Consider the following 14,806-nt stretch of genomic DNA (forward strand, 5'->3'; position numbering starts at 1 on the left):
AAACACCCACCATCTTTCAGTGCAATCAGATATATGGGCCATAAGGCACTGAGAAATGAGAACAGACCTCTGCCTGTGGCATGAAGTGACCAAGCTCTGTCACTCATTGAAACCTACTAGGAATGGTAAAAACAAACATTAATGATAGAATTAAAGCAAAACACAGAGACTGTTTTTCCACAGAGTGACTCTTTCATAAGGGCTAACTCTTACTCCCATTAAATGGCACTTCCTTGCACATTGTGTTCCACCACTTTTAGTGAATTTACTTAGGAAGTATGATCCATGAGAGACTGCCCACATCTGGGGATGACAGAAAGTAGTATGACAGAGCCCATAATGTGTAACAGCCATTGAGAACAACTGCCTCTAGGAGATACACCTCATTGAGAGAGAGGGAAAGTTTGTTTCCCAAAAGCCAGTTCCAAGCTTTAGAGTTCAATTAAATGGGGCTTTGGGCAGTTCTGTGGTACCAATGTTTGCTGCCCTGTTGGGAGAGACATCCATTTGCACACGCCTCAACTGTTTCAGGCTGATGGACTAACCCTGGTCTTTTTGTGCACCAGGATGTCATTTTCGGATTTTCAAAGGCAGTTCACCCGCCTTGAGATCTGCAGCTTGACTCCCGACACGCTGACAAGCAACGAGGTCAATAAATGGGACCTGACCCTGTTTAATGGACAGTGGAGACGGGGTTCGACTGCTGGGGGCTGCCAGAATTACCAAGGTGGAGACCCAGCCAAGTGGGCATTTGGTGAAATACCAACACAACAATCAAAATAAATGCTTGTGTGCCAGAGGGGGCTTCAGTGGGAAGCACTTGGAGGTGCAGCTCTTTCTGCAGGGTTTAGATATTAAGCAAAAGCTTGGCAGCCTAAAGCAAGATCTAATTCACACTTATTTCCTTGTTGGGGATTACTAACCCACTAAGCAGTTAATTCATGGCTGTATTTAGGTTTTTTTTCTGTCTGCTTTTCCTGCTCGCAGGGCTCTTGCTACTGACTGGAGTAATCCTCCGAAGGGTTGAATAGGCCAGGAAAGTGTCACAGTTCAGTGGCAGTGTTTTTTCCCATCCATTTTCAGGTTAGACCTCTGGAGAGGCTGTCTGACATTTGGTCCTCTTGCAACAATAACAGCTTTGGCCAAAGACGTTTCCTGGAGATAAATGACTGGATGGAATTAACAATATCAGCTCCTCCTTGTTGGTCATTACTCCCCAGGAAATATCTTGGTGCTTTGATTTGCCATGGCTCCAATTGATATTCAGCATAGCTGTGAAAGCATAAAAACATAACATAATGGAAAGGACTGGAAAAACTCCAGGCAAAAGTTCTTCCAAAGAGATATTCTCTGTAATTCTAGTAACAGCCGTCTTGGCTACAATGACAGCAAAATCTCTCCTTTTTGTCTTGCCTTGGGAATTCTTAGCGACATACTGGACCAATCCCCAGTTTAAAATCCGTTTGGATGAACCTGATGATGACCATGAAGGGAGTCTGAATGAGCCGTGCTGTACTATACTGGTGGGTTTGATGCAGAAGAACCGCAGGAGACAGAAGAAAATGGGAGATGCTCTGCTTAGTATTGGTTATTCGCTCTATCAGGTAAAGTTTGCTCCCGATTAAAGACTTTATTCTCTGTTCTGTTATACTGGAAAAAATTAACAATGTGCTCCATCTTGACTTTCAGCACTACACTTCAATAAGAACTGGATTTTGCAAGATGACTTAAATCCTTCTCTGATTTATGCCTGACCCACATAATGTGGGAAGATTCAGATAAATTTAGGCTTAGTTTTTGTCCCACTTTAACAGGACAGCAGTGTAAAACTAGAGGCAATAATTTAGCAACAGTCTTATTGAGATCTTTCTCTTACAAAATCTGAATGGGGGCAGGCTCAGGGTGCCTGGCAATTCCAGATAAGTGTTTCTGATTACAGCCTATCGTTAGTGCTCAGCAGTCACTTTCTTTTTTTAAATTATTTTTCCCTTGTGTTTCAAAATTGGTTTGATTCGTTGTCTACCATTATATTGTTCTGGTTCAGTAATTTTGGTTTTTTTTTTCTGATTCTCCCAGTGTTGCTTCTGTCTCTAGAAGTATAATGTAGGGAAAAATTCTACAGTGTCACCTCTAATTTCTGTGATGTGAGCAGAGAGAAGCAAATATAAAAAATTCCAACCAGTATTATCATTCCCAATATCATAACTGGAGAAAAGCAATTAAATGCTGTACAGATTCCATTGGATGAAGATCATTAACCAGCACAGGTGGGAGCAGATGGGAATGGCTGACTTTTGCTAATATATCTTGTGCAGGATGGTTCAAAACTAGCAAAGGTTTTCCCTAGTGCCTAAGTTTCTGCATACACAAATGGTTCTCACCAAGCACATTTCTAAGCTGCCATCTGTGTGGTGCCAAGCACCCCAGCCTATTGGCATCCAGCATTTGCACATTAAGGGTGTTTGTTGCTCATATCACTGAGTACAACCCTGGAGAAGTTAGCAGCACTTTTGTGCTTTACATCTATTTCATCCCATCTGCCTCCTCTGTGATCTTTTCCATAGTGGAGTAGACCTGATGACCCTTTGCAAGGTGGAGACTTTCTCTTGAAAGACCTGTCTGCTAAGTCATCTCAGGTAGACATCCAGCTATGATCCAAGTTACTTGGGTCACACACTGTTGTAGATTTACATCACCGCAGATGATGCTGTGGCTGAGGAGGTCCAGTTAGGACAGAATAGATGGTGACCTAAAGAGGAGAAGGTGAAAAAATGTATGCTCAGGTGTACCTGCCCTGCAGAGCTTTTGTAAGTCATGTAGCTCAAACTGCCTACTGATAATCACTGCAAATGTGCCCATCACCGAGCTCCTGCCTTCTGGTATGCTGCTTATAAGGAACAAGGTCTGAAGCCATCTCAGGCCCCAGAATCACTGTATGGTCAACATTTTCAAAAGCTCTTTTGGGACTTGGGAGGACACGCTCTTTGGCTCTCACTGGAATCTGTACTTTCAGGACAGCTAATTGCTTTTGGAAAAGCTACCTTATATTTGGAGTACAAATTAACATAGCAATTTCGTTAATTTAGGAAGGGCCAAATCTTGAAATTTGTTACTTGTTCTAATTGCCTTACAACAACCTCATCATCCTCAGGCTGATTGCTTGTGATGGTAGCTTTATATTTTCATCATATTCCAGTAACAGTAGACTAGTAGATTTTTGGTCTGCTGTAATAAATTCTCAGTTTGTTTTTGGTTAGCAAAGTGGGCTAACTTGTTGACTTTCCTGACTGAACATTTAAAGGCTTACCCAAGCATTTCCAACACACAGTATCATTCACAACACCATATCAGGAGAAAAACAATTAAATGTTGTATAGATTCCTCTGCATGAAGATCCTTTTTTTCATTTGGAACAGCTCTAGCAGAAGCTAGAACTTCATGTATAACTGATACTACAATATGTGGTTGTAAATGAAAATGACAAAAAAGTGTCTGAAGAAGGCTTTATCTAATTTTTTTTCTCTAATGATAAATGCGGGTGTGTAGCAGCCCTTTAACATCAGCTTTTTCTCTTCCTTTCAGATTCCTCAGGAGGTATGTAGTCTCTGCTGAAGACTTCTAGCCTCCAGATGGGCACCTCCTGTTCCTTGGGAGAATTTAGCACCAGGAAGACTTCTTCCTTACTAATGACAGCTCTTCTGGAGAACTTTGTTCTTAGATCGCTGGACCAATATCTCAATGTCTAAATAACCGTTTCCAAGGGACTGGGGCACAAGGCTTTATTACAGACATATGAGTCCCAATCTTGACTTCATTTATACTTGTTGTATAACAGAGGTCAGAATTTGTCTATTTAGTACAGGTGAAGGCAGAACAGGCTCTCTGCACTCTAAAATTGAGAAAATGTAGCTAATGTTATTTCAAAGAAATGCCAAACTCTGGATGTCCATTCCTTTTATAGTCCTGGGCTTGGGGCTCCTGGTATTGAACAAACCCCGCTCAACCTTTCCTAATCCTCCCCAATGTCAATACTGCTGCAAAGAGACTTTTCAATCCTGAAGAAAGAGACCCCAGGGGTGTCTGGCAGTAGGAATAGCCTATACTCATTACTGAGGTCCAGCAGCCTGCACTGCCAATTTTTCCTTGGCTTTTCAGCCCTTTTCTTCTCTCTCAGTAAATTAATGTGTGGTCATGTAGCAATTAACTGTGTTCTTTTAACAGCCTTGTAGATGCAAAGAGAAAATGAACTTTATATATTGAAAAAGATAGGGATCTGGCTTCTTAATCTTTGCAGTCCCACTATTAGCTTAAGATTGAGTGGGGATAAAGGATGGGGTTGTTGAATAAATACTAAATCCAACTTTACCTTCAGAACAAAAGAGGAAAAAACACCATATTTTTCTACAATTTACAACAGAAAAACTGAATGATTATAAAATGTTTGATAGCATCTTTGTATACTCTGACCTTAGATGGCCAGAAATCTTATCCTTATGCACCGTTCCCTACCCTGTGTCAACCACACAGCACTTTTTGTGGATCATTGAATCATACTTTTTGAAAGACATCCCTGTGGAGCAAGAGTCGTGAATAGGAGGTTTAAAGCAGAGATGTTTTGTTACACTACTGTTTCTAGTTACATTAGTGTTTTGTTGTGTGAGCTATGCTATGTTTCACTTGTTCAATATTATATCGGTATCAAGGAAAAATTAAGTATTATTTTCCACATAATCCAGAGGAATACCCTTAGTATTACTAACAGAAGTTGGGTAAATCATCTAATGTGGCCCCAAAAGTCACACCCTTGTGACTACTAGTGTGTTCTGTTTACTATTATTTTCTGTCTGTTTAAATAAGTCAGAGACTACAAGTCCTATGCAATTAGGAGAGCTATACCATATCATAAATTGCTCAAAAACATTCTGAAATTTAAATTTGTTCATAAGCAGCCTGTGAAAACAAAAAATGCTCAATACATGGACTATTTAAGTACAGCAGGTACTAGTTTGACCAGATATGAGCACACTTTATGATCTTTTTATTTATTTTATATCCCAGACTATGAAGAGGCATGTGAAAAGATAATCTTTATAAAGGAAGATACTTTCCCCTTCTAATTGTCTGCCTGACTGTTTCCCATGACAAAACCCTAGTGGTTATCTTTTATGCTATGACTCGCTCATTTATTACTTTATGCTAAGAAAAAACTTGAGATGGTTTTAAAGCACTGAAACTGAAATAGGGCATCTGGATTACCAGTGAATTGTCAAATGGTTTCTAACAAAAACACATCTCCCACAGCTGGAAAATAACACAGATATTCATGCAGATCGTGCCTTCTTCGCAAGGAACCAACCGGCAGCCCGGTCTGATCCTTATGTCAACCTGCGTGAAGTCTCCAGCCGCATGAAGTTGCCCCGGGGAGAGTACCTCATTGTGCCATCCACTTTTGAGCCTTACAAAAATGGAGAGTTCTGCCTGCGAGTTTTTTCTGAGAAAAAGGCTAAAACGCAGTGAGTATCTCTTCTGTAAAGCCTCCTCTTCTGCTTGTGAGGCACATAAAGGAAAAGGTCAGGTGTTGCACCCACATTCTGTATTCTATCTTTTCCCTTAACCAGCAATATAGGCTCATTTCTAGGACCTGTTTTCTTATGTAGTCTACCATATATGAGACACACACCTCCATGGTAGAGAGTTATGGCTCTTCAGATGGCTTCCAACAAGCACTCAAGTGGTAACTAGGTCCCTCAGGTCTGTGAAGTAGAAGTTCCCACAATTAAAGAGTGCAAGATTTGGGAGTATGATGATGAGGAGATGTTTTTAAAAAAGGGTTGTATCAATAGCAGCCATTGAATGAAAAAGCAGGAGTCTGGATACAAGACAAAAACAACAAGGTTGGATTTCCCAAGGAAAATATCTTCAAAGGGGTAGGAAAGACAGAGATGTAGGAAGCAGAAAACCTGGGGGTTTGTTCTATGCATTTGGTAATACCTTATATTAAAAGAGCTTGTTTTGGTAATTTTTTTAAAGGCAAACGATAGACTTGTCATTTCTTGGTGTTGTGGTTTTTTTTCTGTTTTTCCTTAGGATGATTGGTGATGTGGTGGCTGCAAAACCATATGAGGTATATGTCTCAACTTGCCAGATTGTTGGTTTTCTTGTTTGTTTGGTTTTTTAACAGCCTTTTCCATAATGTGGGGGCAATAAAAGGGTGAGATTTTTATTTTTCCCCTGAGCTGGGATCACAGTATATGTTTGTGCTCAGGAAAAATATTTTTTGGTTATGGGGATTCATCCCCATGGCCTAGTTTCTTGTGCACTTTCATGTACCTGGGTCCACGTGGAACAGAAACTGCACCCTCGTAGACTGGGCTGGAATGCATTAAATTGTCCTTCCATCTAGCACAGGAAGGAGGAGGTGGGGAGGGCACTGAATTATTCTTTTCATAGAAACAAATAGTATTCCTGAAGCCCAAGAGAAATTGCGAAAGCAGACTTCCAAGGAACTGCTGAATTGCTATGGCCAGGTGCAGCAATATTTTCATTGCAGCTATTTTACAAATCTATTCTGGTAGCAGAAGAGAACTTTTTCATCAACCTTAGAAAGTATTTACTCCCAAATGAAACCAGTCCCTGGCTGGTCGTGATTTAAGTAGTGCCTCTGTTTCACCATTGCTGCAGAACAAGTGCTCATTTTCTGTTGCTGTAAATAGTCCCCTGTAAAGCTGCTTTACGATATCCACAGCTCTCTTTCTAGAACCACCTTGTAAACCACACTCTCGGTCATCTCTTTCCTCTAGCCTCATGTCAATAACAAAGATATAGATGATGAGTTCAAGACTCTGTTTCAAAAGCTCTCTGGAGAGGTAAGTGGATTAAAGTGAAAGAAAAAGATTGGGAACTCTGTTACGATTATGCAAATATTTGACTTGCCAGTTCCTTTTACTGTCTAGTCTTCAAAAACCCAAGCAGTTCTCCCCTTTTATTAACTCACAGTTTCAGTTCAATTTATTTTACAATAGAACAGTATTACTACATTGTTCCGCTTATTGGTGCTAAATGTGATTTGTTCCCTCAGTAGTGCAGGGCATGGAATAACTTTGAAAATAGGGGTGGTGGGATTAAGGACTGTGAAAATATTATCCCATGGTGAAATAAATTACCTGTGGAGTTAGCATATAATTCTGACAATTACCTAGTTGGCCAATTCCTTCCTTTTTGTTTAGAAGCCCTGGGAACTGGAAAAACTGTTGGCTGAACTTTCTCTCTATTTATTGTATTTGACAAACCTCAGTATCTACAAAGCCCTGCTGTGCTAGCTTGTGGCTGTAATGAACAGGTGACCACTGGCACTGAAGAAGGAACACATCTTGTTAGTTAGAAAGATCTTTCTGAGTTTTGAAAGGGCAATTTTAGTATTGTTTGGTTGTAGTTTCACAGAATCACAGAATCACAGGTTGGAAGGGACCTCAGGGATCATCTAGTCCAACCTTTCTAGGAAGAGCACAGTCTAGACAAGATGGCCCAGCACCCTGTCCAGATGACTCTTGAAGGTGTCCAACGTGGCCGAGTCAACCACTTCCCTGGGGAGATTATTCCAATGGTTGACTGTCCTCAGTGTGAAAAATTTCCCTCTGGTGTCCAATCGGAATCTCCCAAGAGCAATTTGTTTCCATTCCATATGTAGTTTCCATAAACCTAGAAAATCTCAAGTCCTTTCCTGAATCTCTTCAGCTGAGAAAGAAGGCAGTCACCCAATTCAGTCAAACCTCTTAAAAAGTTAACATTTACTGGGTTGTGACACCTAAAAAAACACCATTTGAAAGGCTAGGATATATTCATAGCTTCTGAGGGTCTTCTCCATGTGATTTCTGATAGTAACTGTAAAGTGTTAGAAAAAAATTAAAGATTTACATGCCTTAGAGAAGGGTTGGAAGGAAAATGGTCCCCGGATGTCTGACAGCAAATGAATATAATTTGTTTCAAATAATTTTTGCGTTAAGACCTAAAATATGTTTTCTGTCCAGGACCCTGAAGTGACTGCAACTGAACTTCAAACTGTGCTAAACCAGGTTTTGGCAAAAAGTAAGTCACAGTACGTAGTTCCCACTAAATGGAGGTGAGAGGCACGTGCCGAAATGGCAAGACATAAAGTTGCTCTTTGGTCAGAGTAAATGTCTGTGCCTGGGTCCATCAGCACACAGATGGGATATGTGCTGGCGAAACCCAGCTTTATCAGCTAAAGGTGATGAAAAACTGAGGTTTTGTTCACCCCTAGCTGAGTTTCTCCTGGCTCATTGAAACTCTAATATGGGGACAAAAAGTACCACCTGGTGCTCCCCTTCCAAGAGCCGATGTCCCCCAGAGGCACTATAATCCTTGTACCTTCTTGGGAGAACCACCATGAGAAGATACTATTATGCTGCTGCATAACTTCTGTGGACAGATAGAGGCTTACTACCCCCAAGACCAATAGCATCCCCTGCCCCAGTGCCAAAAATCCCATGTTAATCAGCTGAAGGGAAATAGTGGAAAAAAAATGGCAGACCGGTTACTTCGCTAAGATTTTAAGGTGGGTGACATCTCCAAGATTGTCTGCAGAAAAATATTTGTCCAGAAGTACATCTGACTTGGATTTTACTTCCTTTTTATACAGGAAAGGATATTAAAAGTGATGGATTCAACATTAACACTTGCAGGGAGATGATCAGCCTTTTAGATGTATCCTTTGAATGTCATTTCATCACCTTCAAAGTTTCTGGATGTCCTTTGCAAAAATTGCTGACAAGGTAGGCTAAGTTTACACTTTCATTGTCCAGGCGCATGGCTGGAGGCATAAAATTCATCCAAGCAGCTCTATCAGCTCAGGGTGGCAGAAACCTGAACCACTGAATCATCAGCTACTTCTATCACCTGCTCTGCATCTCTCGTTGCTTAAACTTTTCCCTAAAAATAGCAGGGAGGAAAAATAGGGACCTTCTGCCTGGATGCACCTGTGCAGTTTTGGATGCATACATAGAATGCTCGGCAGAAGGCAGGTTTTGAGCACAACCTCAACTTCCATCTTTAAGTCAGGTACTGCTTATAGAGCACAGAGCTCAAAGCAGCAGAGGCAGGCTGGAGAGCCTGTTCAGAGGGGGAAGGCTATGAGTACATCCTGTGCCTCCCTCCCTTCTGCATAGCTTGTAGGACACATGGGTGCTAATAACCTTTGTATAGCCAAGGGAAAAGGAGAGGTCAGCACATCTGCCCAGCACTCCTTTGACATGCTGGAAGGGTCAAGAGTCATGCTGCCAGGAATGCACTAATGTTGGTCTCTTGACATGTTATGTTGAGGTCAGCAGGGATTAGCTATGGATCTTGTAGATCACTGGCTGTTAGGAGAAGTGATGCTTTTGCCCTGCATTCCACAGCCTCTCATACCCGACAGGGCAACTTAGTAAGTACAGCATCATGGGGGCAGCTCCTTGTTTCTGCATCATTTTCCATAGGAAGGAATGTTCAAGGCCCTGAAGGACATGGGAGAAGACTGTGTAGCCTGCTATTGACTCTTTCTGTTCACTCGCAGTTTCTGTCTTTGCTTTCTAACACTTGTCCACTGCAAGGCCAGTGCTTTGTTTCCCTAAGGGCTTTAATCTACTGTTAGCTATACAAAATGTGAGTGGATCTAATCATGCTTATATATTTAGCAATCCCATGTGTCATTCCTTGAGAGTGCAGATAACCTAGAAATTCTTGGCATGCCTTAGCTAAGCAAATGTAAAGCTGTGGGCATGCTTGTGTGAGATGGAGATATATTACAAATGAGAATGAATACAGCATTAAGATGGGTGTTTTGTTTTATCAGAACTAGTTGCTCTCCAGTTTTGCTAATGATAAAAGAATCCTGATTTCTGAAACATGCCTTAACATCTGCAGACCAATGGGACTGGCACCTTGGGGCTTGTAGAATTCAAGACACTTTGGATGAAGATTCAAAAGTATTTGGTAACTTAATATTTCTGACTCTCTCCCCTTGCCTCTCAGCTCTCAAGTACAGATCCAGAACTGAGACAGGGTTAAGCCACCACAGGCAGATATACTTGGAAGCCTTCCTTCTCATGGCTGGAGTTCATTCCAGGGCTCAGAAACATCCCTGATTTAAAAGGACACAGGCAGATCCTCTTTCACCTTGGTCCCACGACTCTCCATAATTTACAGTACCTTACGGAAAGCCAGATTAACCCTCTTTCATTGCTGGCAAAGACAGTTCTCTGCTGCCAGCTGTATTAAAGCTCATATGAACATGGCTCTGCTGTTGCAATATGTTACATTGCTAGCTGAGCACCAGCAAACACAAGAAACACATATTTTTAGGCCCTACAAAAATCTGGCTTTGTATTTTTAAAATCTTGTAGAAGTGCTGAATTATTTTTCTGACAGAGGATTTAATATCCCAAGAAGGGTACCCAGAATCAAGCAGTCTAATGGAAGGTCAAATTTGGGCCTGCCTTGTTTGGTGATATTCTGTTTGGGCAAGTCTGGTGCTACCATGCTTGATGCTGGTCAGCACAGTCATCTGTCCTGGAGGTTCATGAAGGGGTGTTCAGCTCTCCTCCAGCCGGAGGCACCAGCTCTGTCCTGAGGCTGGTATTGGCAGAGCAAGCCCTGAGAGCGAGAGCCAGTTCTAATCTGCGCTGTAGGTCTGGGTGGCTTTTAATTCTGGGTAATAAACCTGGTGGCAGTAGGAAGCGTCTGTCATCTCATCTGAAATATTAAGCAAAATGGACTTTGCCTGTTGCAGTGTTTGCCAAATGATAGGATATTTTCCTTAACGGCCTGTCTGCCACCAAGTGACATGAAGGCAGGCAGGCTGCCAGCCCAATGGAAAGTGTTTCCCACCCTGCCTTGCTTGCCAGTAGCTACTTGAAACACTTCCCTTGCTCATTAACATTTCAAAGAGTAGCAGCTTGGGTTGGTAGGGACAGCCCCTGTCCCAGCCATCAGAAGGCCAAGGCTGTGCCTGCACAGCAGAGTTGGCGGTGTGGACGGAGCAGCAGTAGGCGTGAGTGTCCTGGCCTTAATCTAGCTACAGGAACGGGAAGGATGGCAGGGCACAAGCTGCAGAGTGGACCAACAAACCAAGGTTAGACCCTAGAGGATCCCTGGTTATTTCATTCTGGCTGCTACCTCCTGGTGAGCCTCATGTTACCACGTCTTCACTACTGTTGTTACCTGGCCATGAAAGCCAAAGCCTGCCTGCCTGTGCTTGCACCCTCACATTGCTGCATGAGCACACATTGAAAAGCCATTTCCACATTCCCCCGTTCCTCTGCTGCAGGCAATCTATAAGAAAGTGGACAGTGACTACTCTGGTACCATCGACTCCCATGAAATGCGAAATGCCCTCAGAGAGGCAGGTGAGTATGCTGCTCAGGGATACCATTGGATCACTGAAGTCCCCCCCCCAAACATCAGAAGAACAGTGGAGCCTTTAATGGCTTTGCTTCCCTCCTGTCTCCTAGACCCCAGCATTGCCAGTGCCGTTCTCCCTTCCTGACAGTCATACACCGCTATGTCCTTTTGCTGTTCTTTACATCAAAACCCATCCTCTGTTCTGCATTATGAACCACTGATATTTTTGTCCATGCTGTGACCATTGCTTATCCATTTGATTATTACTTGCTCTATTTTTGGCCTCGTAATTTCTTAATCTAATTGTCTTCTTTCAGAGTTATGTCCAAACCCATGTTTTCCTTCATTTCCCCCTACCACCTTTCTGTACACTAGAGAAGGTGCAAGCCTGATCAAGGCATGCCCCAACAATACCCTCTGTGATGTGTGCTATTCACTTTTGGAGCAGTGCTTGCCAGCTCAGGGGAGTCTAGAGGATCTGCCTTGTGCTCAGTGGAGTCCATGTGAATGATCCAGAGACAGAAATAGCACTAATATGGGCCTGAATAGAGCCCAATGTGTTATGTGAGCAATTGGCTCTACTGCAATCACTGCTATTCAGCTGCAACACCAAGACTTGCTAATTAGGGGTTTATCTGGGGAACATAGAACTGGTTATGCTGTGAAACAATGTGAAATGTGCAGTCTGACAAAAAGCTGTGGAAGAACTTTATGCCTCTCTTCACCCAGCACAATGGGCTTTTGAAAGGACCCACAGCAGAGGTGGGTGATGGCATCCAACAGACCTTCTGGGAGGAAGAGTCCTCAATTCTTCACCCTGGTCTGCCTGCAGCTTCAGCAGTCCATGGGTAAGTCACATCAAAGACAGCAACCTCCTGTGTCAGTGATTCATGTGCTTCCCATCCTTTCAGGTTTCACACTAAATGATCAGGTGCAGCACAGCATTGTCATCCGCTATGCCTGCAGCAAGCTAACCATTGATTTTGATGGGTTTGTGGCCTGTATGATCCGTTTGGAGACTCTATTCAGTAAGTGCCTCTGTTCAACAGCCAAGGGGAGTCCCTGAAAACTTTGGGGTTTCATTAACTATTTGATGTCTTTTAACTGTGAATGTAGCTAATTGCATGGTAATATGAGGGTGCCAGAAAAATTGTGTTTGTTGGAGAAAGCAGCAGAGAAATAGCAAAAGCCTTTCTGTCTGAATGACCATGGAGTGTGTGTGGGGCATGAGTTCATACCCTACCTTGTTCTTCTGCTTTGCAGTCATCTACACTTTATGGTCAGTGCTCTGGCCCCCAAGTTGTCCAATCTCCTATAAATGGTATCATTTATCATTTACAGTCCCTACTCAGACCTGATTTACTGGTTTGTCCCTGGATCGTACCAGATGCTACTGCATCAGATTTTATAGTTGTCCTGTTGCCAACTCTCAGTTTGCTGCTGTAGATCTGACTATTCCACCCCATGAAGCAGCTTAGAAATGACTTGTAAGAGGAAAGAACAGCTGTAACATTCCCTTACAGAACCAGTCTAGATTTCCTGTAGATCATGGCAAAAAGCCAGACTTCTACATTTTTTTCAGACTCATTCTCTACGTGCCAAATTCTGTGGTTTACATCCAACATTTTTCCCCCCTCTTCTGCTTTTCAGAAGTGTTTCATCTCCTGGACAAAGACAAGAATGGAGTCATCCAGCTCTCTCTGGCTGAGGTGAGGCTGGTCAGACTGAAATACATCTGGTTAAGTTACAGCAATGGACAGCACTAAGATACATTTATTTAAAATGATTATTAAAACTGGTAAACTCAGTAGTGATTCAAAGGGATAATTTCTTTATGTGAAAAGGCTCTTCAGCTTGGAAGGTTGGTCTGAATTAGAATGAACATTTATCTTATATGAGCAAAAAAGTAAAGATATGTTCAAAACACCTAAGGTTGCTTGAGGAAGTGCTTACACAGTGTTTTTCACTGTCCACTTTCAGAGGGCAGTGGTCAATTCATTAGAAAACACACAGCAGGGAACTGTTCTTGTCTGGCAAAGAATGTACTGATCAACCTGCCAGAATTAGAAGAGACCTTTTAAGATGCCAGGTCGTCTTTTCCCCACATTGCTTTTAATGCAAATTTCTCCTGTTGAAGCTGTAATAAAAGCAATCAGATTGAGTATTCCCTTTGCAGAATACAAATATATCTCAGGAAACAGCTGGAAGAGGCCCCAAGAGGTCCATGCAATCAGTCGTCTAAGCTGAAGACTGGCTCAAAGGGAGGAGGATGGCTAGGAAGCCCTGTGACCCTCAGTCACAATTAGTTAAATCTAGCTAAAATTGTACATTGCATACTCCAACCCTAGGATCTTTCAAAGGTCACACAGCTTGCCCTGGAGAACTCAGAAGAGACCCCACTTGCAACGTCTGAGGCTGATTCTGGCAATAAATTTCCCCAAAGTTCCAGACCATATGGATCCTATGCATGTAACAGATTAAAACACAGCTCCAGCTTTTCCCAGCCTGCTCTCCCAGAGCTGTTGTAGAGTGCCCTGGTGGCATCCTGTGGGCCTTCCAGATGTTCTGACTTCTTGTTCTGTTTCTCCCTCAGTGGCTGTGCTGCACATTGATTTGAACCACAGTCGATGAATTCAGCAGAGACCTCCGAGGGTCTTCTGATCATGGAACCACTCTTCAGCTTCTTGTTATGGAAAACGGAGAGAGAGAAACTTGTTTTTATTACTGGCAAGTTATTTTAAGCCCACTAATAATGAAGGGATCTCTTGTCAGTCAGAAAATCAATACACCCTTGAACGGAAAAAGATAAACAAACAAATAAAACAAACCCATACCTAACCTCCTTTACTTTTCCTGCCCAAAGAGTACTGTGTCACACTGAAATGTCACAAGTTTTGACTTACCACAGGTGGGCCCAGGTGGCTTTGGTTTGACTTCTGACTGTGTGTCAAAGTTCATCAGTGTTCAAAAATGTGGAAGGGATTGCCATTGCCTGCAATGTCCAGCATATGTTTCGTAGATGGAAACCCATGCTCAGAGCCTGGGCAAAATTTGTGTTGCTGCTCTGGCTACCTCCCTTCTCAGACAATTGTCCACTTTGGCTCTGCCAGGCGCCCGCAGAGGGTGGGGGTGAGGATCTTGGAGGCAGACAATATGCTGCTGAGAGCACAGGGGAATTGGGCATGGGCACAGCCCCAAGGATGAACACAGAATTAGGCAAACACCATGGCACTCGTCCATGAGTCTTGGCTCAGCCTTCCAGGAAAAGGAGCAAGGATGGAAGGCTATAGGCAAGTTGCTGCAGTTATTTCAGCTGAGTTTTTCTCCTGTGAATGCTTGTCCATATGTGTACTTCAGTGCCCTAAGGTGAGGTTTAGAGTTTTAGGAAGTAAGTGATTGGAGCCCAGAAATC

General features: G+C 42.6%; 1 protein-coding gene across 2 annotated transcripts in view; it reads left to right on the forward strand.

The window, feature by feature from the left end:
- Positions 1-14,253, forward strand: part of LOC142055195 (calpain-8-like) — a 30,655-nt gene extending 16,402 nt beyond the window's left edge. Inside the window, exons 9-21 of one of the 2 annotated variants that reach the window (XM_075088787.1) lie at positions 567-727; positions 1,429-1,604; positions 3,583-3,594; positions 5,302-5,513; positions 6,088-6,124; positions 6,801-6,866; positions 8,028-8,085; positions 8,657-8,721; positions 9,919-9,987; positions 11,321-11,399; positions 12,306-12,422; positions 13,045-13,103; positions 13,988-14,253. In XM_075088787.1, the coding sequence (XP_074944888.1) occupies positions 567-727; positions 1,429-1,604; positions 3,583-3,594; positions 5,302-5,513; positions 6,088-6,124; positions 6,801-6,866; positions 8,028-8,085; positions 8,657-8,721; positions 9,919-9,987; positions 11,321-11,399; positions 12,306-12,422; positions 13,045-13,103; positions 13,988-14,011 (1,135 nt within the window). In that variant the 3' untranslated portion in view covers positions 14,012-14,253. Of the gene's footprint in view, positions 1-566; positions 728-1,428; positions 1,615-3,582; positions 3,595-5,299; positions 5,514-6,087; positions 6,125-6,800; positions 6,867-8,027; positions 8,086-8,656; positions 8,722-9,918; positions 9,988-11,320; positions 11,400-12,305; positions 12,423-13,044; positions 13,104-13,987 lie in introns of both variants that reach the window. The other variant, XM_075088786.1, reaches the window with a different exon arrangement.
- Positions 14,254-14,806: the final 553 nt, after the last annotated feature.

The sequence above is a fragment of the Phalacrocorax aristotelis genome, chromosome 3 (genome assembly GCF_949628215.1).
Source record: "Phalacrocorax aristotelis chromosome 3, bGulAri2.1, whole genome shotgun sequence".
NCBI lineage: Eukaryota > Metazoa > Chordata > Aves > Suliformes > Phalacrocoracidae > Phalacrocorax > Phalacrocorax aristotelis.